Source organism: Gopherus evgoodei, chromosome 10 (assembly GCF_007399415.2).
Source record: "Gopherus evgoodei ecotype Sinaloan lineage chromosome 10, rGopEvg1_v1.p, whole genome shotgun sequence".
Lineage (NCBI taxonomy): Eukaryota > Metazoa > Chordata > Testudines > Testudinidae > Gopherus > Gopherus evgoodei.
In genome coordinates, this window is record NC_044331.1 from 53298903 (window position 1) to 53325338 (window position 26436).

General features: G+C 47.0%; 1 protein-coding gene across 1 annotated transcript in view; it reads left to right on the plus strand.

The window, feature by feature from the left end:
* MGRN1 (mahogunin ring finger 1) overlaps window positions 1-26436 on the plus strand; it is a 113689-nt gene that overhangs the window by 27483 nt on the left and 59770 nt on the right. The window contains exons 4-6 of the mRNA XM_030578844.1: window positions 4919-5065; window positions 13231-13348; window positions 14458-14459. Coding sequence (XP_030434704.1) covers window positions 4919-5065; window positions 13231-13348; window positions 14458-14459 — 267 coding nt within the window. The remainder of the gene's footprint in view (window positions 1-4918; window positions 5066-13230; window positions 13349-14457; window positions 14460-26436) is intronic.

Sequence of the window (26436 nt, forward strand, 5' to 3'; positions counted from 1 at the left end):
TTACTTCTGTAACTCGGCTCCTGCTTCATGGCCAGCTCATGCTGAGAACCAACAGGCCAAGGGATAGAAAGTAAAACTCCTGCTGTCCCCAAGAGAGAACTTCAAGGAAGAGAGACAAGCAGAGGAATCCATGTTGCAGTGGGTGCGGCTCGGATCAAAGCAGCCCTGGAATGTGTAGGTGCTCAGCAGAAAATCAACTGCCTATGCATCTTTCATTGACAGCACTGGGAGCTGCAGGGCTATTTCACTGCTGTGTGACTTCATTTAACTTGGCCCAGGTTGTTTTAGGGGCCACACAGTCCTGTTCTGCCCTTCCTTCGTCACACATGGCATTTGCTGCTCTCACTTGTATCACTTCTGGAATCAGGTGGTAAGCTCCTTGGGGCAGGGATGAGAAGGGACCATTAGATTATCTAGATATCACAGGCTATATTACATTGCACTCAGTTCCCCTGTGTTGAGCCCAATAGCTTGTGTTTGACTAAAGCATCTTCCAGAAAGGCAGCCAGTCTGGATTTGAGGACATCAAGAGATGGATAACCCGCTACTTCCTTTGGTCATTTGTTCCAATGGTTAATTACCCTCACTGGAGGAAGGATAGTCCAGTGATTAGGGCACTGGCAAAGGATGTGGGGGACTCGGCTTCAATTACCTGCTCTGCCATAGTCTCCCTGTGTGGCCTGGGGCAAGCCTCTCAGTGCCTCAGTTTACCATCTGTAAAATGGGGATGTTTCTCTGCCTCAAGGGGTTTTGTGAAACACATTGAGATCTGCTGATAAAAGAAGCTCTGTAAGAAATAGACTTTATTATTGTTGTTAATACTGAAATATTTGTGCCTTATTTCCAGTTTGAAATTATCTGGCTTTAGCTTCAAGTCATTGGTTCTTGTTCTGCCTTTCTCTGCCAGATTAGAGAGCTCTTTAGTACTCAGTATTTGCGCCCTGTGAAGGTACCTGTTCACTGTAATCAAAGCACCACCCCATCTTTCTCATAAACTAAACAGATTGAGCTTTTTAAGTCCCTTACTCTGGGCACTTTCTTCAGCCTTTGAATCATTTCTGTGGCTCTTTTCTGCACCCTCTCCTATTTTCTCAACATCCTTTTTAAAATGTGGACCCCAGAACTGGATGTAGTATTCTAGTATCAGTCCTGTCAATGCCATGAAAACGCTCTCCACTCCTCACTACTCCCCGTTTATCCATTCCAAGGAAAACATTAGCCCTTTTTGCGACAGCATTGCACTAGGAGCTCATGTTCAGTTGCTTGTCCACTATAATCCCTAAATGCTGTTCATAGTCACGGCTTTCTAGGATACAGTCCCCCATTCTGTAGGTCTGGCCTACATTCCTTGTTCCCAGGCATGTAACTTTTGCATTTGGCTGGATGAATATGGTGTGTTTGAATGGGCACAGTTTAATGAGCAATCCAAATGGCGCTGTATGACTGCCTTGTCCTCCATCATTATTTCGCATTATATCAATCTTTGTGTCATCTGCAAGTTTATCATCAATAGATTTCTATTTACTTCCAGAAATTTGATGAAAATTGTTGGCTAATGTATGCTGGCTAGCATGCGCACACGTGTGTGTGTGTGTGTGTGTGTGTGTGTGTGTGTGTGTACACACTAACATATTATCTGCAACATATAAATATATTGGTATGCCTTGTGCACCATTAACATTAAGCACAGATATTGTAACAGTGATATAGCCTAAACTGGCCTATACCATGTCTCCGCCAATGATATTCCTGGCCAATGCCTGCCTGCCTATGTGAAATGAGGTCTAGGTTTTGGTGCATTTCCCACTGGAGAGATGTCCCCGTCACCATCCTCTTCCCCCTCAAAATTGGTACTGATTCTTTTCCTCCTCCCCCCTCCCCGCGGTCAGTGGTGGTTGGTGGCATGGAGACAGACCTCTCCTGAGCCATTGGGGGGGTTCTTCAAGCTCAGGGGCAGGCACACTGGCATGGGATGGTGCAGGGAAACTTGCGCTGCTGCTCTCTGTGTTGTACCTGTCTAGAGCCGTGGTTTTCAACTGGTGGTCTGCGGCCCCCTGGAGGTCCACAGACTGTCTAAGATTTCAAAAGTGGTCCGCACCTCCATTTGAAATTCTGTAGGGATCTGCAATCGAAAAAAGGTTGAAAACTGCTGGTCTAGAGATTTCTGCTTCCTTCAGTGTCCCAGGCTGTCAGTCTGCTTGAAATTCCGAAGTTACACTCGCTCGCTCGGAGAGCTTGCTGATCCGGCTATGCCTTGCCACACTTACAACCTTGAGCTTTACGTGAATTTATTCTCTTGAGTGGCACTGGTAACCACACTTAAATCAGGTCTGTATCTATTTGCGTAATAGTGCAAACACAACCTGGTCACGTTCTTCTTCAGCTGCCTTATGTAGGTCACAGCAGCCACAGTTTGAGAATGGCAGCTATTTCTTGCTTTTGTCCTTTTCAATTTAGCAAGTTGGAAGAGCTCTGGTGAAGAAGCCAGTTCCTGTTCTGACCTAGGTGAACCCTGGAGAAAGGTCTGCCATCTCCTGCTTGATTTGTGTGGAATATTCCAGATAGCTGTGCACTAAGGAAATAAAAATAAGGCGGTAACCATTCTCTGCATTGCTTGTTTAATTTGACTATTTTTAATCTTTACTTGGCAGCTTTTATATTAAATCATTGATGCCTTAAAACCTCATACCTATTAAATGTCCGCTTAAGGTCGAATTTACATTGGTGTTGTCCGGAGGAAGCAGCAGTTATTGATCTCACTGAATGAAGTCTAAGTGGGTTCCCTTGGAGACATCCTGCTAAAGTTACATCTAGTTACATCTACTGTGTATTCCGGATAGCCTCATAGAGTGCGCTATATGGCCATTTGGGAGAGAAGATCCACAGGTGCTGTAGAGCCAGAAGGATTCTAGGCAAAAGCCCCTTTGTTATCCCACCTTCCTGAATGGTTTGTCCACCTAATTTAACCAGCTGAGCCTCAGATGTGCTGCTGGTAGAATGTTAGAGGCTGGGCTTGGGCAGGAAGCTCAGTATCATTATGGCATTTAAAAGGCAATCTGTTTAAAACCTATCCGCAGAAATAACTTTTCTACAAGCACATAAATAACTAAGGCACTGTAATGGGGTGGGACTCACCACCTCGGTGCCTCCTGCTGGCCATGCTGGGAATTAGCTCTTGGTTGCTGGTGAGCCTTCCTCTAGTAGTGTCTCACCACCGTCACTTCTGCTCCACCTCTAAGACCGGCATCGCTCTCTGGATTGATTGCAGTATCCTCTTCTAGGCATGGCCCTCTGGCTGTGCCCAGCGCTCGAGGCCCCTGCACTGCCAAGGAACTAAGTGAGATAGACCCAGCTAATCCTGGCAAGTGACCTGCAGCCCAAACTGCATAGGAAGGTGAAAAATGCCCCAAATCACTGCCAATCTCATCTAGGAGAATATTCTTTCTTGACCCTACATGTGGCGATCAGTTAGACCCTGAGCATGTGAGCAACAGCCAGCCGTCTAAGCACGTGAGAGAGAGAATGCTTGGTGCCACCTCAGAGCCCAGTGTCCCATCTCCAGCCATACCCATCGCTGATGAAAGGAGGAGATATTTAAAAAACAAAACAAAACAAAAACCCTCCTCAAATGTGTTGTGAAGGGAATCCCTTCTTGACTCCTGCAGGTGTCCGGCTGAAACCCTGAAGCATGGCCCTAGGAACATAAAGACGGTGGTGGAGTAGCATTTTAAATTACATACTTCTCTGATTTCCAAGTGCATCTTGTCCTTTCTGTATCTCTCTCTTAGGGCATGTCTACACTACAATCTTAAATTGACCTATATTAGGTCAACTTACAGCCACCACAGTAATTAATGTGGTGGCTGATGTCCACGCTGCCCTCCTGTTGGTGGTGCGCGTCCACACTAGGAGCACTTCCACTGACTGAAGAGGGGCAGTGTGGGGAGCTGCGATCCAGGGCTCTCAGTTCTGCACTGCTTACCGGGAGGCCAGCTGCCTGGCCAGGCTTTCTTACCTCCCTGCTGAGAGTGGAGGGGAAGCTGCCCTGTGTGTTTTACCTCCAGCGGGGTGATCCATGCCTGGAGTCTGGTCAGCTGCCATGCTCCCAGCAGGGAGTTGAGACGCCAGGGGACAGCCGGACTCCCTCTTGGGAGCCTGGGTGACAGCCTAAGCCAGGAGCCTGAGTGGCAGCCCAGCTTGGGGCGGAGACCCAACAGCAGCCTAGCTGGGAGCTGGCTTTCTTGTCAATTTTATGGCTCCAGCAGAGCCGTGAAATTGACAAGAATTACAGCCAACAGCAGCTGATGTAAGGAACAGTGTCATGCTGACGTAAGCCCTATGCCTCTCGTGGAGATGTAGTTGTTATGTCGGTGTACTAGGGCACTTACATTGGCGGGAACCAGGCTGTAGTGTGCATTGTCCATTGTGCGAATATCTTCATTTATAGTGCTTTCTCTTCTATGGGATTGTGAATGTCACCTCCCTGGGGCTGAATAGACTGACACCAAGATCAGCTAACAGATTTCAATAGCAGGCATTCTGCAGTTAGGTAACCTCTGAATGAGTTTCAGCTGCTTCTTAGGGCATATCTCCTCTTCTTGGTTTAAATGCTCATCTCACTGAGACTTGCGCCTCTTGGGGTTACTCCCAAGAACAAGTGACTTGGATGGGTTTAGGGGGGTATCTTGATCTGAGGCAGATAACAAGGAAATTTAGGCTGAATATCTGAAAAATCTGCCTGACAGTGAGCTCTGCCAGAACGGTGGAACTCTCTGCAGTGACATTGGTGACCCATTGCTTGAGTCATTAAGACTGTACTCTAGGAACACTCTTGCGCTGGCCTCTGGGGATGAAGTAGGTGAGGTAGTAAGTATCTTCCATCTATAATATTTGTCTTGACTCTGGCTTTTTCTTGTAGGTATAAAGATGACCTAGACAGTCCTACTGAGGAGAACGGGAAGCAGAAGGTCCTGTACAGCCTAGAATTCACCTTTGATGCTGATGCCCGCGTTGCCATCACAATCTACTGCCAGGCTACAGAGGAATTCATCAGTGGCATGGCAGTGTAAGTCATGGGAAAACCAATTTAAAGGGGCGCTGGCGACTTACAGGTCACAAGTCTGTCTGAAATTTTTTTCCTGATACAACTAACAGGCAGGAGAAAGAGCGAGGTTTCTCCTTTCCAGTTTGCTTGCTTTGTGCATTTGGCAGCTCTGTATATTAGTACTTTCCCCTCTTGGTTGATCGTGTGGGTTTTTCCATGCACATTTGGGAAAAGAAAACTAAAACCATACAGTTTGTCAGGGAGACACAAGGTGTAGCTCCTGAAGGTGTAAACTCATTTTTTTAAATTGACTGACTAGATTTGAAGAGGCAGTCCCTTTTCATTGGGACCCCTGGGTCAATGGAACCGATGCAGTGAGAATGAGCGCCCTTCAAGGATCAGGAGAGGGAAAAATATGTAAGGAATCGAGGCGCCTCCCCCCTCCTTTTGTGGTTAAATGACCATCTTATAAAATTAATTATACTGAAGGGGCTCTCTTGTGTTTTATAGGCAGTACTGCCTGTTAGATGTTTCCCTCCAGTTGCCTACTCTAACATTTGCATGGTCGATGGGGGTGGTCAAAGTTTGACCAATGCAGTTTTAGTGTGGCTTGTATTGTCAATATAATTCAGTCATGAAGACTCAAAGGCCCAGTATGCAATGCTTAATCTAGGTCAGCATGTCTTGGCTCTGTCCAATCAAGGCAGAGTTTCATATTTTTGGGATGGTTTTAGTCTCAAGGGACATGCTTCTGTGTTTAAAGACCTAGAGTGCTTGTAACTTTCTTTTATTCCATGCAATTTGAGTACACATTTGGGGGCCTGGTGACTTACTAGTGCAGGCCTCTGATGGCATGATTTTTAGACCCCTCTGTTTATAAATAGCTCAGCATCTTTTGTTGCTAACAGAAATCTGCAAGCTGGAGAAGCTTAATGTAGAACTCTAATTGATGACTGACATCTCTCTACAGTTAGCATTAAGGGCTTCTGCAATTGTGTTCTATATCATACTGGCTTTCAAAGGAAACTTGTGTAATTTAAGATAAGTGATCTATTGATGATTAAAGCAGAAAAAAATCAAACAGAATTCATGTCAAAAGGCTTGCTTTAGGCACAATATAAACATCCTGCTAATGATCAATGAATGTTATTTTTAGAAATGGGGCCAAAGGCTGAACATTCCCATCCAGATGTGAATTCCTCTAAACTTGGAGAGTGTCCAAAGTCAGGATTTTGATCAGGCTCGTCTCTAGTTTTGTTAAAGCCTGCAGCTCTCTTTACTCTTTGTGAGAAGTAATAAATTAGCTTCTCTTACAGAGCTTTGGCACCTCTTGGGAAGCTTTGAAAAGCTGACTCTTTAGCCCCAGTTTCTCCTGAGCAGAGCAGTATATAGGCAGGCTCCTAGAAATCCTAACTGTTTCCATGTTATGTTTTCGTAAGTCTTTAAAAATGTTTCCTGTGAATTTAGTGCTAGCAAAGGTCTTGGCTTGACACTCTTGGCACTTGAAGTCCTCTGTCCCTAAAACTGGTGCAACATGGCTAGGCAGCAGTGCCAGCTTCCCTCCTGCTACCCAGCAGAATATTCCTCACCCTTCCTCTGGAAAGGGGACCATCTTTAGGGACTATGCCTTTATGTTGGGGTGGCATAGCTGTTCAGTGCGCAAGTCCTTAGACTGAAAGAGCACAGCTGGGTTCTATTCCTGCCTTTCATTGACCATTGAGCAAATCAACCATGCCTCAGTTTCCCCGCCCATACAAGGAGGATAATGAGGGCTTATGACGGGTGGTGGTGGTGGTGGTGGTGGTTACAGTTGCAACAGAAGCCGATGGACTCTTCTGAAGCCAAAATCCTGTTTTCATGCAGATGTGGTAGGTAATAGGGATCTGGGGAAGAGAGCAGCAAATATAGACTTTATAAACTGCTTTAATTCAAGCCAGAGTATTTTCCCATGTGATGGTGGTGGCGGCTCTGTACGCACATCTTGGGGCTTGTGCAGCTGCCTGAAGTGGGTATCTCTGCTTCTCTGGATTTAGCATGCTGCTACTAAAAACCGTCTTTTAAAACCTTGATTTTAGCTTTGCCAAGCAGTTCTGTAAGGGCAAACACTATAATTACTTTGATTTATTCTCTTCAAGTTCTGGTGGAAAAAAAAAACTCTGGGCTGCATTTTTAGAACACCTCAAAGTGGAGAGCTGCATTTTTAGCACACTAATTGGAGTGCACCATCACTGAGGGTACTTTATCTCCATTGGTTTGATGGTAACATCTAAACTGAAGGGTCAGTGTGTATAACTGTTGTGTGTTTTAGAATCAGCGCTCTCACCCCCCTTCAGACTGATATGCCCAGCGCTTCGGGGGGAGGAGCAGGATCTCTCTGAAAACCCAACTCACTTTTTCATCTTAAGTGGAAACCAATCTTTGAAGCAGGAGAGGCTTCCTCCAAAGGGTGCCAAGGCGAACGTGTTCTCCTAACCACCAGCCTGCAGTGTGCTCCTTGGAAGTTCTAAATGGCTGAAGCTCACTTCCCTGGCAGTTTTGCTGAAAGACCCACCCCACAATCCCTAGTCATACTACATGATGTTTGCTTCAGTCCCCTGCTTGGAGCATGGCTTAGGCCTCTTAGAGTCATTTTGCTGCATTTTGGATGAGGGACTCTCAGGTCTTGGGGAGAGGTATCCTGTGCAGAGACCATTCATCCATGGACCGCAACCCCCCATGGCCTGCTTATCCTGCAGCTCTATCCAGAGCTAATAGGTCTCCTTCCCTTTGCTAAGAGAATGGGCGTCCATTTCACAGACAAAAGGAAATCTCCTCCTGGAATGGCTCAACACTCCAATTAAAAAAGGAATGGCATCAGTACCATGGGAATCCATCTTGAAGACACAAGGAGGGAAGACTTGTCTCTTCTCTATCTGAGATTTGTCTGTCTGTTTCATGGGACCAGCTGCGTTTTCTGGAATCTGTTAGGCTGGGGAAGATGGCATGTGTGTGCTGTATGAGCAGCCTGTGTGTTTCCTTGCACGATTAGTAGCTTTGAGATCCCTTCCCTCATCTGTCCAAAGCCTCCCACCACACTGACATGTCATGTTCTTCGTTAAAACAGGATACCTAGGGATTTCCCAGCTGCAGTTGTCTTGCTGAATGTCACAGAACCATTTCCTAACTGTGAGGTCTGAGGGTTCAGTAGTCCCCTAAGGGAAAGAGTTGGAGTCAGCCCCATGACTGGAATCACTTAAAACTAGCCATCTGGGCTGGACATGCGCTTTAAGAAACAATTCTGTGCTGCCAAAGGTGACCTGATAGTCTTGGTTTCTAACTCTGCATGAGGATACTGCTCAGTACTTGTGCAGGACTTTTCCTTTCCATGTGCTTTAATGACAAGAGATACTATTCCCTAGATGACTTATGCTGCGCTGTTTTCTTGCAGGCACAATGAAGCACAGCTGATTTCATTGGAATGATTTATTACATTTCATTTCTATTAGTATTAGGTGTTGCAAAACCACTCCACTCAACCCTCTCTCACTTAAACTGACAGCACATGTGACACCGGGTCACTTACCTGTTACACATTCTGTTTGCATGTGGGATTTTGAACTTAATTCCTTTTGATGGTGGTGAACCATCAATCAAATGTATGGCTTGGCCTACTGGCTGCATTCAGTTGAGTGTGTACGAAAAGGAGGCAGCAGTACTAGATGAGCCTCAGGTCATTTAATAGTCTCATGCTTATTCATGGCCTGTGAAAGTCCTTTCTGCTATTCATGCTTAATTTGGCTTCTCTGTACAATCAAGAAGTGTGTGAAGCAGTCCAGGGCTGGGTATATGCTGCTGGGCACAAGCCTACTCCTGTCTTTAAGGCCAAAGACTGCTTTGAGCCATACAGATAGCAGCCATAAAACTGGGACTCATATTCCATAAAACTAAATTCCAGAGATTTCACTGCTCACAGGTAAATAAGAGTTTACCCCCCACCTTGCCTTACATGCTAGTGCAGCTGCAGAGAAACTGAGCAACTTGGGCATGCTGGTTAGAGTAAATATGAATGCAGCATCTCTTACACAGCAAGTCCAGCTAGCAAATCTAATCAGCTACAGTCTTGGGATGGTGAAACCTGCCTGCCAAAGGGCAGATTTCACACACTCAGCAGGCCAGAGTTTCTCTGGGGCTGGTGCGGAGAAGCTGTGCCTCTTTCTGAGAGAAAGGAGAGAGATGACATTGCACTATGTGGCAAGCTGCCACCAGGTCAGGAATGGACACACAAACAGATACAAGATCAAACCCCAAACACTGTGTGTGATCTGTCCATCATGGGTCCTAACTGCTCTCACAGAGACCTGAGGGGTCTGGCTTTTCATACTCAGCTGTTTAGCAACATTTGTCTAGCTTATTCCGCCAATAAAATCTCATTGAATTGAGGTGATGCCTATGCCTGACTTGATACGCTTACGTCTGAAGGGGAAATAAAGTTGACTTCAGATCCCTTTCCTAGGTGAAAGGAGAGGAGGCAGTATAGAGGAGCGGGGTGTCAATTCCATGCCAACTCCTGGGACTCAGAACATCAGCAAAGCACTGTTGGCTTTCCCAACTCTTGCTGCTGTCAGCATGAAAATCCACCAAGAACACCAAGACCAAAATGCAAGCTGTCTACACTCAGACTTGCAGGTGGAACTCAAGTGCATCCCCAAAAGGCAGACCCATGCTCTTAAATTGTCTTCTGTGATGCTCATTGTACTGCAGGCTGCACACGGGCAGTACATACAGGCTTTTAAAGCAAGATAATTCTAAATTTGGGACTGGTGTGGAATGATGACTACAGTGGCTGACAGTCCATGTGGTGGTAGTTGTGCCCATCGATAAAATATCTTCCTAGCTGCGATGAGAACGTCTGCCTTCTCTAGCAGGTCTTATCTGAGGAGCTCCAAATGCTGTGCAAGCAACAATGAAGTACAGTCTTGTGGCTGCGGAAGGCTGTCTTGTCCCTCATCTCTTCTAGCAAATCATAGAATCATAGAAGATTAGGGTTAGAAGGGACCTCAGAAGGTCATCTAGTCCAACCCCCTGCTCAAAGCAGGACCAATCCCCAGACAGATTTTTACCCCAGTTCCCTAAATGGCCCCCTCAAGGGTTGAACCTACAACACTGGGTTTAGCAGGCCAATGCTCAAACCACTGAGCTATCCCTCCCCCTAAGAGTTGTCTAATGATTAGCTCAGGGGATGGGGACTGGAACTTGAGGCATTTGTGTTTCATTCCCAGTGCTGCTCCCAGTTGGATGTGACCTTGGGCAAGTCCCTTTCCTTTTCCGTGTCAGTTTCCTCATCTGTATGATGGGACCGTTAACACCAAGCCAGCAATTGAGTTGGTTCTTTGATGTCATTGATGGAAGGAGTCAGACAGGGACACCATGTGCTCGCTTTCGCTGATTTGACTGTACGATAAGTAAAACCACACTCACCTGCATACCCTATAATTCACAGACAAAGCAGCTGTCACTTCCCACCTCCCCATAGCACTTTAATAACAGAGGTTGCAGCAAGATCTCCTATTACTACAGCTGTTATTTTTATGCTGTACTGGTCTGAATATTTTTGAGTACATTATGAAGTATTGTCACAAATCATTAAAATGAAACTACCCCAGCGAGAATGAACAAAGCTCGTTTTAGTGCAGTCCCATGGATTGTTTTTATTATTTGCCCATCTGTCAATTTGCAAAATCAGTCTTTTGCACCCCGTGCAAGTGAGTCCACTGACCGTCTAATTAGCCTGGCAAAATTCTACCAGCCAGGTCCTTAGCTGGTGTCAGTGTCGTCGTGGCAATGGATTTCCGGTATAACTATGCCAGTTTACACCAACCGGGGAGGAGGTCCTGTATGCTCACTTGCCTGGGGCATGTAAATCTTGGCTCAGGCCGGCTGGGCAAGACATTCTCAGTTCTTTCTCCTCCAGACATTTATGCTGTGCTCATCACCAAGATAGCTGAGGCCAAACTGGGAGGCCTAAAATCAGAAGTTTAAACTCCTCAAATAGAAGTGGTCTCTCTTTCTCCAAGCTTCCTGCTCCCACAGGCGTGAGTGGGATTTGTAAGTGCTCAGCTTCTCTGACAATTGGGCAACTAAATCCTAAGGACTCGACTGTGGATTTAGGAGCCTAACTTTAGGCCCCCAGTTTGAAAGTAGTGGCCTGAGCGCATAAGGGTAGGGGCAGATGAGCAGGCGCTTTCTCTGGGTTGGTGCTTTTTAATGGTATGTGTGCCGCGGTGCTCAAAACAGGCCGTGGATAGCTAACTAGTGATCACGTGTGTCAGAATGGCACTACATCTCTCAGCTGTTAGGTGGTTGAGTGATGTAGCTGTCCTGAAGCAGCCTGCTGTGGACTCCAGAGAGAATATCCCCTGCTTTGGACAGCCAACCAGCAAATTGGAAATGGAACTGTCAGCTAGTTAAAAGTTCATCTAAGGAGCCAACCAACTGTACCATGCAACCATGGCAACAAAAGCATCGCTGTGGCGCTCCGGGAAGCTTTAAGCTCGAATGCAAGGCAGAAGACATGAGGGAGATGACTGCTGTTGTATAAATACGTGGGAGCCGCATCGTGCTGCTGGCTGGAGCAGAGGCAGGGTACAGTAGGTGGTGGTGGCTGTTGTCGTGTTCTTTGGAGCTCTCGTGGGAGCTGTGCCTTACCATCTCTTTTCTGCACACGCTGCGTTGGTTACCTTGGCCAAGTTGTACTTTGTGGAAGTTGCAAGCATCCTTCCCAGCCACAGCAGGCGCTTTAGTTCCTACCAGTCTGCAAGCTCTGCTTCTATATCACAAAAGGGCTAATCAGATTCTTAATCCTTTTAAGATGCTGAATCTGGATCTCCTAGCGATGCTTCTACTTCCTGGCTTCCTCTTTCCTTGCACACTTTCCTCAGAGCCATGGTCTTGCCCTTCACACACCTCTGCCTTTCTCTCATTCTCTTTCACCGCAAGAGCCTCACCTCCCATTCTCCTTGCCTCTCTTGCTTGGTTTCTCTCCATCCTCTGCTCTTTGAGCAAGCACAAAGCCCCTGTTTCAAACCATTTGTTTTTACAGAGCCACTGCTATTCCTCTTCCTTACAATGGAGGATACTGAGGATAACCGCCTATTACTATGGCTAACCAATGGAGTTACGCCTTTAACTCAATTACATAAGGGTCTGGACTGTAGGTCCTGGGTTTGAACTCTTCTAAACACCCCTTTGCTTCCCCTATGACTTGTAAGACATCACTTACATCCTGGACATGGTAAATAGTTGCACCAGGCGGAAATCTCCTTGGATTCTTACAGTCCTGCTGGAACTTCTGACTTGGGTGAGAGCAGAGAATCCAGCCGATTACAAGTGCAGAAGGCCTGGAGGGTGGCAGCTGGCCCTGCTGCTCCAGGTGATGCCTTGATTTCAGAGTAAGACCCTATACAGTGGAAGAATTATCACTCCGCTGTAGGTGTGGAGGGAGAGTCGGCCACACCCCTGGATCTGTTGTTGGTGCAGCTAGTGGGGGTGCCCTTGAGCTAGTGGAGTCATACTGCCCTCAGATCAAGGGTGCTTCTCTTGCAGGGACGGTAGGGGGCACGGGACTTGAAGACTTGGGTGTGGGAGGAGGATGTCAAATTTAGTTTCTGCTGCTTGGCCCAAATGCTGATCCAATGCTGAGCTGCCACTGCTCTCCATGTGCAGCCATTAGAGGGCACCGAATGCCATCTTGCAGGTGGGGGGAAGGTGTGGAATGATTTATCACTGTTAGATCACTGCTCAAGCTTTCAGCTTCCTGTGGGGGGAGGGGCCAGGCTTCCTCTTCAAAAGTATTGAGGAGACCCGAGCCTGTCGTACTCCAGATCTGTGGGGTCACCCTTTGCTAGCCTGGGCCCCTTGTCTGCAGTGCTGTGTGCTGCCATGATGACTAATATTCCCAGCCAGGCCACTATGGAACTGATCAACTTGACTACAGATCAGGGCTGTGTTCCTGCACTGTTTCCCTCTCCTGAGCCCACTTTCCCTTCCTTTTTGTGTCCAGAGTGAATGGCTGTCAGCGCCTGCCAGCTCCGCTTCTTAGAGCAGCCATTTGTGATTCCTGGGAGGCTGCAAGCGTGAATGACTTTCTTAGAGTCCAGCACAGAGCAATCACTTGTTACACTGAGTTTTCTTTTTTGCCCCTTCTCCAGATACAGCACAAAGAATCCTTCTCTGCAGTCAGAGACGGTTCATTACAAGAGAGGGGTGAGCCAGCAATTCTCTCTGCCTTCCTTCAAGATTGATTTCTCAGACTGGAAGGACGATGAGGTAAATCTCTCCTTAGGTTTCCCTCTTCTCCAAAACCCTGTTGTTCCAGAAACACTGGGCTCTGTTTGTTTAACTTCCTGAGTTGTAACTGGAAAATTATCAGTCACAGCTGCCGTGGCATGATCTGTCAGCATGGGGTGAAGGGCCCTGGGAAAAATGGGTCTGAAATATTCAGGACAACTGTTGGGTAGGTACATTAAGCCTCTCCTCCCGCCTCCCCCCCCCACCCCCAAAACAAAAAAAAACAAAAAAAAAACAGCATGGGATGTGGGCAGATTGGACTGTCTCTTGAGATCTCAGATACCTGGAGTAGGATGGAACTTGTCTACAGCTCTCTGGGTGAATGATACTGGTGCCATGTCTAAAGGAAGCTGCTTGTTTTTCAGCCAGTCTTGGTGTGTGCTCTCCCAACTGATCAGGGCCCTATGGGAGCTCAGGAACATAAGTCCCCTTCAGAGAGGTGTTTATCACCTAATAACGTGTCTGGTTACACAGAGCCTGCAAAAAAGTTGGTGTCCACTTTCTGTAGCAAATGTATTAATCACATGATTGATAAGTAAACTTCTTTTTAAAGAGAGAGTCTCCAGTTACAATATTGACTATTTTTTTACGCCATCAAAGAAAGTCAGAATCGTCCAAGCAGGGTTGAATTTGATCACTTTGAAAATAAATACTTGTCTTCTCTAGAAAAGAGTACCGTTCTGAATTGTGTTCTGAGCTGCGTATTAGTATTAGTATTCCACTTCTTATAATGTCCTACTGATGAATCAGTGTGTGTTTGTTTTTTCCTAGTGTGTGTCTGTTACAGAATATTGAGGGGGCGCATATGTATTCATAGATTTCAAGGCCCGAAGGGATGAGGGACCTATGCGATCATGTAGCCTGATCTCCTGTCTAACACAGGCCAGGTAACTGCCCCACAATCATTCTTATTTGAACTAGAGCAGGTATTTTAGAAAAGCATCCTCCAAATCTTGATTTAAAAATTGCCAGTGACAGAGAATTCACCGCAGCCCTTTTGGAAAGATGCTGCAAAGGTAATTGAGCCTATAAGGCATATCTGTGTTCATTCAAGGGTTTCAAAGAACTCAAGATCACCATGGCTGAAGCTGTGTTGGTTGGGAAAGTGAGCATTTATGTATAGCCTTCCATAAGCTTCCCTTTGCCTGGTATCTGATAGATAAGATTCTTATAAGAAGATGAAAGGGATTCTATCAAGTCATGTGGGCCCAAAACGTAAAGGGATATGTGACCTCCAGAATCGTACTCTGTGTGACATGTTAGTTACAGTTATTACAAGTAACTTACCTACCTTCCTAGAACTGGGAGATTAGCGAGAAAAAATACTGATATTTTTTCTGGGGTTCTTTGTATGTTTAACAGCAGTTTTGGTATGTTCAATTTCATTGTTTTCATCTGGTTTATCATCCTTAGGGTGAGGCTTTTATGTCTGCTGACTTCATTTCAAAATTATGGTGCACCTTACTGCAGAGGAGGATTGTGGGGTCAGAGGTGACTGAGCCAGCCACTGCATTTCTTTTCTTTTGTTTCCATTTTTCCCAGCACCTGTCAGTTAGGTAAATATTGGGTGGGATCTTTCTCAGTTTAAAATATTGTGTTTACCATAACTGACGTTAACCACCCTTGGACAGCATAGTTGTCAAATTACTAAAATACTGATGGTGAATATCCCTCTAAACCTAGCTAGGGAGTTTAAAGGTTCTCTGTTCATATAAATTGCCTAGTATTTTAATCATGCTGAAGTCTATCTCGGTTGCATCTGTGACATTGAGATCAACATGTGAACTACACTCTGTACAAAATAGCATCTTCTCTGATTGGTTTTAAATTTGCCTCATTTCAGTTCCTAAGTTCCCTTTGTTTTTGTCTCTTGGGACAAGATTAATAGGCACATCTGACTAGCTTCCTTGATACCATTTCCTTTAGCTTATCCTCGGAACTTGGCACATATCACTAGCTGTGGAAGGGCTGGATTTCTTTAGCTGAATATTTACCTTGCCTATGTGCTAGAGGAAGTGGTGGTGACACAATACTCCTTTGAGTCAGTAACATACCAATGCCCCAGCATGGAATTGTGGGAAGCTGTGCTGCTAGAGGTACTGGTCTTGTTGTTGAGCCATAATACCAAGGTCTTGGCCATTTGTGGTTAATGATGCTCTCTTCTCATAAGAGAATTATGAGTGCTATTAATCTGGGTGTCTTGGCCAGATTCCAGACAAGATAGGGACCTTCTCCTAACCCTCACCCTACTGTCCAAGCTCAACTGGATATGATGAATTCACTTCCTGCCATAAACTGTTGTAATGTTGCAGTGCATGGTTAAATGTGTGGGGGGAAAACCCTATATATTTTGTGCAATCCCAGCAGAGCGAATAGCCATTGGTAAAATACACCCCTAACCATAGTTTCAAAACAAATCGCAAGGCAATTACCAGCCTCTTCCCATGATCCTCAGAAATCTGGGCTGCAGATGTTTCTGGTTTCTCTGCCAATAGATGACCTCACAAGTACACCTACGATGGCCTGAAAGAACTGTCCCACTCTCAGCCCCGCTTTTTGGTCCTTTTGTCACTCACTCTGACGAAGGAAGCAGGATGCTGGCAGTCCAGACTCTCCTCAGCCTCTTAGAAAAGCAAATTTGTTCAAATCCTCTGTTAATATCATTTCTGACCAGCTAGAGTCACTTGTAGTTGTGCAGACAGGTTTTTAACTCTTAGCAAAAGTTTTGCAGCTCATCTTTAAAACAGCTGTGTGGAGGTGATCTGTGTATTGCGCATCTGTTGGTCAAGTCTTCAAGCTCTTTGGAGTCAGAGATACTATAGAAGTGTAAGCTATAAACCTTCTTCCTGTCCCCTTTTCAGACCAAATTCTGCTGATCCACTCTGCCGATCTGTTGCATAATCAATATTGCCGTCTGGCAGGTGTGCAACTGACTTCACTGGAAGCTCTGCTTGGGGACCAAATGTAGAACAGGCAGCATGACTCAGAGGAGCCCTTCTGTGTGTGTATCTATCTTCCCTTCCCCCCTCCACACCCAATAACATGCATTTGGCTAGAGCTTCCTAACTACTCTCTGAAATGCAGCACTCCTCTGTCTGACATCAAACTGTGTGTTGCTCGTCAGCTGTATGCTCTTAAACCCTGTGGACTGCTTGCCAGCTTCACTGCTGGTTTGTCAGAATAAGATGGAGTTCATGCTTTTGCCTACTGTAATGCTGGTATATGACATAGCCCTTGACCAGATGACAGGATGGAAAGTGTTATTGCCTGGGGTAGGTGGTTGGATAAACTTTACTAAGTGCATGTTTTACTTTGTCTTTACAAATGTGTTGGTTCATTGGCAAGCTGTACTAAGAGGCTTTCATTGTCGAAAGACTATCTTCTACATATCCAAGAGTGAATGTGAAGTGCAGCCTTTGGGAGACCATACAGTCAGATGCTGCACAAATTCAGCTTGTAAAGCAAAAGTAGTTCTGGCCTATGCTTTCTCCACCAAATGTGCAAAAACATAGCTGTGCTCTTGCAGTAGTAGATTGGAGCAGGAAGCAAAGCAGGAACCTAAGAGCTGCTTTCAGCAACACTTTAGTCAATTATCTTTAATGAGTTGAGAATGTTTGGAGCGAGACATGGTAGTTTGAAAATGGCTAGCTAGAGACACAGCGTACCCCTGCAGAGGATCTCTCAATGTTTGAGGGTGAGCTGAGACAGGAAGTGGTTGCAGTCACAAGACCTTTAATAGTAACTGGTCTGAATTGATACACAGTTGTGTCATTATATAAGTGAGAACTGGAAGTTTTTCTGGGAAGCCTGTAGACTAAATATAGTTAACATTTCGTAGAATATTTGGCCTCTGTAATGATTAGACTGAGCTAGGAACAAAAAGGTAGTAGATTCCAAATATTCTATTCTCCCGCACACTCCACAAAGTAAGTAAAGCCTGATATACGCTGCAAAGTTAGGTCGATGCAGGACAGCTTACGTGGACCTAGTGTGCATGTGTCTATTCTTAACTTTGTCTCCCACCAGTGTAAGCACACCATTATGCTGACACACTAACATCAGCGCCCCGAGCAGTGAAGAGCCATAGCCATTTACTTAGGTCAATGCAGTGCAAGTGTAGATGCTGTGTTACTTATGTCGGCCTTAACTGTCCTCCAGCAGCTGTCCCACAATGCCTAATGCTGACTGCATTGGTCACCAATGTGAACTCTGCTTCCCCGAGGTCACAGAGACTGGAAGTCCCTCCCTCCGCCCCACCCTTAAAGCCCTGCAAATTTTTAAATTCCTTTTCCTGATGCCTGGCTTAGCGACCACACCTAGCAGCTGTCTGTTGTTGATTGAAACTGCCCAGTTGACCATGCTGTCTGCAAATTCCTGCCTGGAGTAGGCAGGAGATATTGGCTCTCCTGGACCTGTGGGGAGAAGAGGCTGTGTAGGCATAGCTCCGAACCAGCAATAGAACCTTGACATCTATGAGCAGATTGCTCAGGGATGCAAGAGAAGGGGCATGACCAGGGACCATCAGCAGTGTCGCATGAAAGTCAAGGAACTGCAGCACATGTATCAGAAGGCCAGGAAGGCCAACAATCAGTCTGCTGCTCTTACAAAGAGCTGTATGCCATCCTCGGTGGAGACTCTACCCTCCCCCCCCCCGCACTGTGAATATCTCTGAGGAGCCTGAGTCACAGGTCCCTACCGTGAACAACAAAGAGGAGGTGGAAGAGGAGGGATATGGGAGACAGGTGACCAGGGGAATCCTGCTGCACAGTGAGAACCTCTTTTTGATTCCACCGCAATCCAGCCAGTCCTGCCTGTTGATCCCAGGCAAGCCCATTGAAGGGGAAGAAGCCTTGGGTAAGTGTCTGTGATAAATATTTAATTATGGGGGTGGCATCCCCAAAGTAGCAGGACATTTTATTAATTGACTCATGTAGAAGAGGGGAGTGGGACAACCAAGAGAGGTAGAGTTGCTATCAGGTTTTCATCCCCTCTAGAGTTAGGCGCGGGGACCACGTGAAGCAGTTTGTTATGTACAGAGGGATGTCCCTGGAATCTTCCATAGAGATCTCAATGAAACTTTCATGACAGTCCTCTTCCATTGTCAGCTGAAGGTTGCTAGGGAGGGCTGTCTTATTTCTTCTTCCATGGTAAGACACTGTCCCATGCCACTTGGTGATCATTTTAGCAGGCACCATTGTAGTACACAGGCTAGCAGCATACGGGCTGGGCAGTTTTGGGATGCCAGCAGCAGCTGTGCTCTCTGCCTCTGTTACCCTCAGGGCTGAGATATCAGCTAGAATCACCACCATCTGTGCCATTCAGTATTCAGTGCCATTGCCCTGTATGACTAGAATCATGTGATTAACCAATTCCCTCCTCATTTCCCCTGCCCCCAATGGACCATACTCACCATGGCTGGTGCAGTGACTGCTGCCATGCACAAGCAATCCCAAGCAGAAGCGAGAATGCAGAGCTTAAAACTTTAGAGGAGCAAGGGGGGTGAATTCAGCATCTTAAGTTTCGCTTTCTGTAGTGAATATGCTGAGAGTGGTACCTTGTGTGTTTTATTTGAAGCTGCTGCCATTGTGATCTTTAGGGGTCTCCTGCTCCACACCCATGGAGCCAGATAAGGCAGGAGAAAAAGGAGATCTCAGGATGACCTCTGTAATGAGATCGTGCAAGCCTGTGTCTGTACCATACCATGAGCATTGGGCCTGGAGGATGAACTGTGTGGACAACCTGGAGAAGGAGCAAGTGGAGAAGAAAGGCTCAGGAGTCCCAGCAGGACAAAGAGATGGAGATGCACCAGGACATAATGGGGCTTCTCAGGCAGCAAACACAGATCCTGCAGATTCTGGTGCAGGTTTAACAATCTCAGGCTCACGCCTCTCTGCATCTCATTGAGAGCCCAGCATTAGGAACTTTCTACACCCCCCCGTCAACATTCCATGCGGAATCAGGGGTCACTGCAGTACCCCTGCCACTCCACCCGGGGGCACATGGAAAAACAATCACAGCTTTACATACACTGACCCGTGACAGCTACAGTCAGTGTATTTGTAGCTGAAATGGGCATAAATGTTTTTTCCCCTTCACAAGTTCTGTTCTCTTAATAAATTCAATTTTGTTCCATTTGTAATGGATTTGTTTTGAAATTGCACAGGTTCTTTTTGCACTGATTGTTACAGAATAAATTCTATTATTTGTAACTTCATTTGTATTAGTTCACAACATGTGCTGCTGAATGCTCAGCAGTTCTGAAAGCAGCCAATTACCTATTACTGCACAGTGTCCTCACAAGTCATAAGGTCATTCAGAAACAAAATTCATAGGTGCATTAACAATGTTATATTCCTACATATGACAGCAATCACCACACGATTCCTGCCAGGCCAGTAAAGAGCAGGGGTGAGGTAGAGCCCACCACGCACCACATGCTACTCTGGCTCACTGTTTAAAATGCGTCTTACAAAGCTTCCCTGAGCTGTGTAGCTCCGCATGAGCTCTTCTAATAGCCTTGTATCTGGCTGTTCAAATCAGCAGGACAGCTGTTCCACCTCCATCTACCAGAAACTTTTTCTTCTTGCTTCACGGATGTTATGCAGGACCCAACAGGCAGCGATAACCATTGGACTATTTTTCCTCACTGAGGTTACTGATGTAAACAACGCCAGCGTTCCCTTCAAACGACCAAAAGTATGCTCAACTGTCATTCTGCAATGCTGAAAGAAAGTCCTTGCTTGCAGCTTTTCTGAATAGTTCTGTGTTCTTAATGAGAGAGCATCATGCAACTCCCTGACCAGCCCACACTGATGTCACTAAGTGTTCCCTGTGATCCCATCAACACTTTCCTAACTGTGAAAAATTAGCCATAACGATTCAGTGTAGACCCTACCTACACCGCTGGGAGGGGTCTCTACTACCCATGAGGCCATCAACCTAGCGCGCTCTGTACTGGGTCAGCTAAACTACATCGCTCAGAGTGTTGATCTTCACAACCCTGTGTGATGTTAGCGGGATCAAACCTAATTTTTTATGTGTAGAGCAGGCATAAGAGAACCACTGTTACACCTTTTAATATTAGATTATAATTAATTAATTAATTAATGGAAGGAAGCACACTGAACAGAGAAAGATAACGGGACGGTGGGTCTCTGTTTTCTATAGATGTGCCCCTTGTGCCGTGGTTTGAAATTGAAGCTGTTCTAAGCATGCAAAATGCTCCCCTGAAGGAACATCATGAACAACTGTGGGTAAGATACTAGGTATAAAATTAAACTCATAGCAGTTAGAGATGGAAAGACACACTAGAACTTCAAGTTCAGTGCAGAATAGTTATCCATACTCAGAGGCTCTCTTGTGTATTATGCTTTTAACTACATGGGACTTTACTCTCTTTTGTTCCTCCTCTTCTGCCCCCCCCTCCCCCCCATTTGCCAGATGTACTCAGGGTCTCCTGCTGAGAAACTACACAGCTGAAAAAGAATGCTCTGGATGTTTGGAATTTCAGCTGTCAACAGTTATAAAGAGTTCTGTTTTTGAGATACTAGCTGATAAAATCAGTCCTAGATGAAGTCTGGGGAAAAAACAAGGTAAGGGGTCCAATTGGATAGGCTCGTGACTGCTCTTGTGCTCTATAAGATGAGTGGTGTTGCTTTGAAATTAAGGGCATGGCTACACTCGCAGATGTAGCGCGCCGAGAGTTAAACCAGCCCTCTGAGACTGCAGCAGGGAAAGCACTGCCACATGTTCACACTCTCAACTGCAGGTGAAGTGGCGTGACCACATTTATGGCACTTGCAACGGCATTGGGAGCGGTGCATTATGGGCAGCTATCCCACAGAGCACCTCTTCCCATTCTGGCGCTGTGGCTTGTGGGAAGCGTGAGTGGGGGCATGGGTCATCCTGGATCCTGTCCCAGTGCCCTGTGATGCATTGCTTCGCATCCCAGCAATCCTTGTGCTTCCATCCACATTTGGCACCAGCTTTCAACGATTTGTGTACTGCACACTCTGTCTTCCCTTTCGATCTGCGGGAATGAATCCTGAACTTGTGAGGAATATGCTGATGGGTCTCGCCAGCATGTCACAAATTGCAGTCGAGTTACTCCTTAAGCTACAAAGTGACAGTGAGGAGTCTGACGATGTTGATATGCATAATGCATACAACACAAGATTGCTTGTGGCATTCATGGACATGCTCACCGCAGTGGAATGCTGCTTTGGGGCTCAGGAAACAAGCACTGAATGGTGGGATCACATCATCATGCAAGTCTGGAATGACGAGCAGTGGCTGCAGAACTTTCAGATGAGGAAAGCCACTTTCATGGGACTATGTGCTGAGCTTGCCCCCACCCCGTGGCGCAAGGACATGAGATTGAAAGCTGCCCTGCCGGTGGAGAAGCGCATGGCTATTGCAATCTGGAATCTGGCTACTCCAGACAGCTACCGATTGGTTGCGAACCAGTTTGGAGTGGGAAAGTCGACCATTGGAATTATGTTGATGTAAGTGTGCAGGCCCATTAATCTCATCCTGCTCAGCAGAACCGTGACTTTGGGCAACATGTGTGACATTGTGGCTGGCTTTGCTCTAATGGGTTTCTCTACCTGCAGAGGGGCAGTAGATGGGACACATATTCCAATTCTGGCACCAGACCACCTAGCCTCCGAATACATAAATCGGAAGGGGTATTTCCCTATGGTTCTCCAGGTAGCGTGGATCATTGTGGGCATTTCATGGACATTAACGCAGGATGGTCCAGAAAGGTGCATGATGCACGCATCTTTTGGAACATAGGCCTGTTCAGGAAGCTGCAAGCTGTGACTTTCTTGCCAGACCAAAAGATCACCATAGGGGAAGTCCAAATGCCCATTGTGATCCTTGGAGACCCCACTTACCTTTTAATGCCATGGCTCATGAAACCATACACAGGGAGCCTTGACAGCAGCAAGGAGCAGTTCAACAACAGGCTGAGTTGATGCAGAATGACTGTTGAGTGTGCTTTTGGCTGTTTAAAGGGCCGCTGGTGCTGTCTGTTATAGCCGTGTGCTGTACCCTCATAACATTTGTGAGGGGAAGGCTGAAAGCTTCACTCAGGTATTGACCTCGGAGGTTCAACACCTGGGGGCTGAATTTGAACAGCCAGAGAGCAAGGCTATTAGAGGGGCTCAGCGCGGGGCTGTAAGGATTAGGGATGCCTTGAAGGAGCAATTTGATGCTGAAAGACACCAGTAATGCTTGGTGCCCTACACGGGAATGAAGAGCTGTGGTTCCAGTGCTAGTAGGCATCTGTGTTTTCTACGTATGATGCACTGACTTGCAGTGCCTGTTGCTTTCCTGGGCTATGCTATCTTATACTTAATGCAATAAAGAATGTTTGCAAAGCCAAAAATTCATTTATTGAAAAGAAACACAACTGCTGGGGAAACACACATGGCATGACATATCTGTGCTGTGTGGGAGGAGGGAAGGAGGCAGAGTGGGAACAGGACAATCACAGATTTGCGTATGTCCTGTTATCATATTCAGCCTTCCTGTCTGGAGTGCCATGCAATGAGCACTACACATCAGGCTGGTTAAAACGCATGGTGATGGGAGTTGAGTGTAGTGGGTAAGAGTCGTAGTTTGCAGGGCTGGGTGGTGAAGCTACAGGTTGTTGGAGGCAGCTGGTGGCAATAAGAAACCAGATATTGGGAAAAGTGGGTTGGCAGTAACAAGGGGGCACAAGGGAAAGAGTTTTATGACAAGGGGGGCGGGTGGGGTGGGTGCGGATCTGCTTCATCTTCGGTGCTATGAGCACCTGCATCGAGTCCGCTTGGTGTTTCATAATGCTTAGGAGCCACGCCGTGGTTTGTTGCTGGCGATCCGCATTCTCCTGGCGGAGCCTCCTTTCGGTACTTTTTGACTTCATGCAAAAGGCCCTCTGCTTCTTCGTGGACCCTTCCTGATTCTTTGCAGCCTTTCGGCTGTTGATAAGAAGGATGGCTGAGATCTAAAGGTTGCATCTGTAAAGCCAAAACATAACATTTAACAGAGGTAGCATTGTTCACACTAGACAGAGCCATGATTCGGCTGAACTTAAAGACAAGTACAGTGCACACAATAGCAGAAAGTGCCTGTCCCAAAGCGAGTACACGTAACCCACAAGAGCCCTGAAGTGATGAGTAAGCACAGAGGCAAGGGGGACTGATTGTTTCAGGGCTGTACTGTCCTCTGGGGTTCTGTGCCTTTGGAAGAGCCAACAGCTGCAAGGGGCCCCTATTTCTGTTCCCACATTTTCCACAGGATGAGTTCGTCCTGGAAGATATCTCGCTGCTGAGGGTGACCTGGGAAGCAAGGGAGGGTCTTCTACTATAATACGGCTTCTGCCCTGGCCCATATGCAGCTTACCTGTGTGCAGCAGTGGTCCCGCTGCCCCTCATGGCACAGTGGCTTGGACATATTAGCCTTACTGGGACAAGGAGCACAGTAGCTCTGCCATGGAACGTGCGCAAGTGGATTGCCCAGCTTCTGCATTAGACCTTCGATGAGATCACTGAGGCCGATTACTGTGATGAGCGAGAGCACATCAATGCCCTGTTCCGCATCTAGGTACGCACGCAGCCCTAACCCTTTTTTTGGCAACCCTCCTCGCCCCAAGACCCCACACCAAACAACTCCATTCCCAAAATAAAAGCCATTTACTGGGCACCTGCTCTGCTGTTTGTTCTTCCACAAGCACCATCCGCTGTGACTGGCTCTCTTCCTCCTGGCTTGAAAACAGCTCCTGGCTGCATGCATCTAGGGATACCATGCCGTACTCTGGCTCTGGGCCCCCCTCCTCCTCAGCATCCTTGCTCCCGCTTTTCTCCTCCTGCTTTCTTGAGCTCTGGGCTGCCACGCCTTCTGAAGTGTCCATGGTGCTCTTCGAAGTGGGGGTGGGGTTGCACCCAAGTATTTCGTCCAGTTCTTTTTAGAAACAGAAGGTTGTGGGCACAGCACCAGAATGGCGGTTTACCTCCCACGCTTTGTGGTAGGTGTTCTTCAGCTCCTTCGCTTTAACCCTTCAATGCACTGCATCCTGGTCATGGCCCTTGATATCTGCCTGTAGGTATCGTAATTCCTAAGACTGGAGTGCAGCTGGGACTGGACAGCTTCCTCCCACCAAACACTGATGAGGTCCAGCATCTCGCCATTGCTCCATTCTGGGGATTGCCTGACACATGGAGGCATGGTCACCTGGAAGGATGTGCTGAGAGCACTACACACCTTGCTGAGCAAACAGAAAGGAGAATTTCAAAATTCCCAGAGAATGTAAAGGGCGGGTCTGATGGTTGGTCACCTGAGGGCAGGGCAGTAGAGTTCAAAGTGATGATCAGAGTGACTAGAACAGGCCTTGTGGGACACTTTTGGAGGCTGATCAGAGGGAATTAATAGACCAGGGCATCCACACTGGCACCGCAGTGCTCCTGCCAAGGCGCAGCAAGCTCTGTGCTTCTCATGGAGGTGGATTACCAGGGGCGCTCCAGCCATGGAGTCCAGGCGCTCTACGTGCCTTGCCATTGTGGACACCTCCAGAGTTAGGGCACTCGAGGCTGATTTAATGCACTCTAACTTGCAAGTGTAGCCAAGACCTAAGTCTCTAGCCCCATGAAGATAACCTTCAAATTGCAAACTGCCTGTAACATTGTGCAATGCTACTTGCCTCTGGCTGCAAACAGCCTGAAACAATACCTCTGAGAGGAGTGACCTGCTCCCATTTGACTCATTGGGTGAGAATGGCGAAATGTAAGATTAAAATGTTCTGACCTGTTGCTGCTGATCAAACTAATGAGAGAGAGTGTCTATTTAACAGCTGCCTGATGTTGGATCCAGAGAAGTTGGTCATCAGTACAGCTAGCAGGGGGAGCGTATCTGGATGCCTGTCTGTGACCCAAGGAGGAGATGTGGTGTATAACCCATCTTATACTGTGGACCATCATTCTCATGCCTCATTTCCACAGTGAACCTTGAGCATCTGGAACTTTTTTTGTAACCTCCTACAAGAATTCATTGTTCTCTTCCTTTTCCAGTGCACGCACACAAACACTGGCATGTGCGGATGTGTCCAATCTCTTCTGGTGCCTTTCAGAACAGACACTTTCCTTTTTCACAGTGTTTTGCTTTTGTGAAGCAGCTGTGAGAGCCCTTTCTGGAATTGGGTCTTCCTGTGGCTTTGAGAGACTCCAGTGACGCATAGCATGCAGGCATTGTTTTCTTTATTGTCACTACTGCCGGATTGGCAGGGCTGGAAAGTGAAGCTGTCAGGTAGTCATGGAATGAGCCTGGGCAGTGTCATCCCCTCACACCTCCGTTACCTCCTGCCGTTGTGATTCAGCCTGGGTTTGAGAGTAGAGTGCCAGCAGTCCTGTATTACAAGGGACATCCCTTATTTAAATGGAAATTACCGTGCCATACTAAATTGGGACACCCTTTTATCCAGTATTTCAACAACAGGAGGCCAGTACTCACGGGTGCATCTTTCCACTCCCTTCCTGACCTGGCCCTTCAGTGCTGTGCAGGGAAAGCAGATGGGGCCATGCTCAGGGCCAGGAGGGGAGTGAACAGATGCATCCATGAGTATGGCCCCCTCCTGGCCAGGGCTCCCTGCTGACTCCAGCCCTTGAGCGCAGTCCCCTCTGCTTTCCCTGCACAGGCTCTGTCTGGCAGGGCAAGTGGTCAGGGCTGTGTGCCCCGGTGCTGCGCTGAACGGCCAGGGTCAGGAAGGAACCTCTGTCTGGCACAGAACACAGTAGGCAAAGACCAGCCATGCAGCCTCCAACTCGACTCTTGGCGCCTGTTGCAGACCCTGAATGGCAGTCACAGCGGCTGCTGGCCAGTTTCTGACGCCCTGGGCTCTCTGAAGCATCCAGAGCTGGGAGAGAGAAACCTTGGAAGCATGGAGGTGGGGAGAAAGGGACTTGCCCTCAGAGTTTCAAGTCAGACTGGGGCCATCTGAGGTTTGTTCCTTATTTTTAAATACAATGTTGGCAACTTACTTGAGGGCCAGGTCTAGGCCGAGAAGAGAGGTCAGTCTCCATGAGGCACTG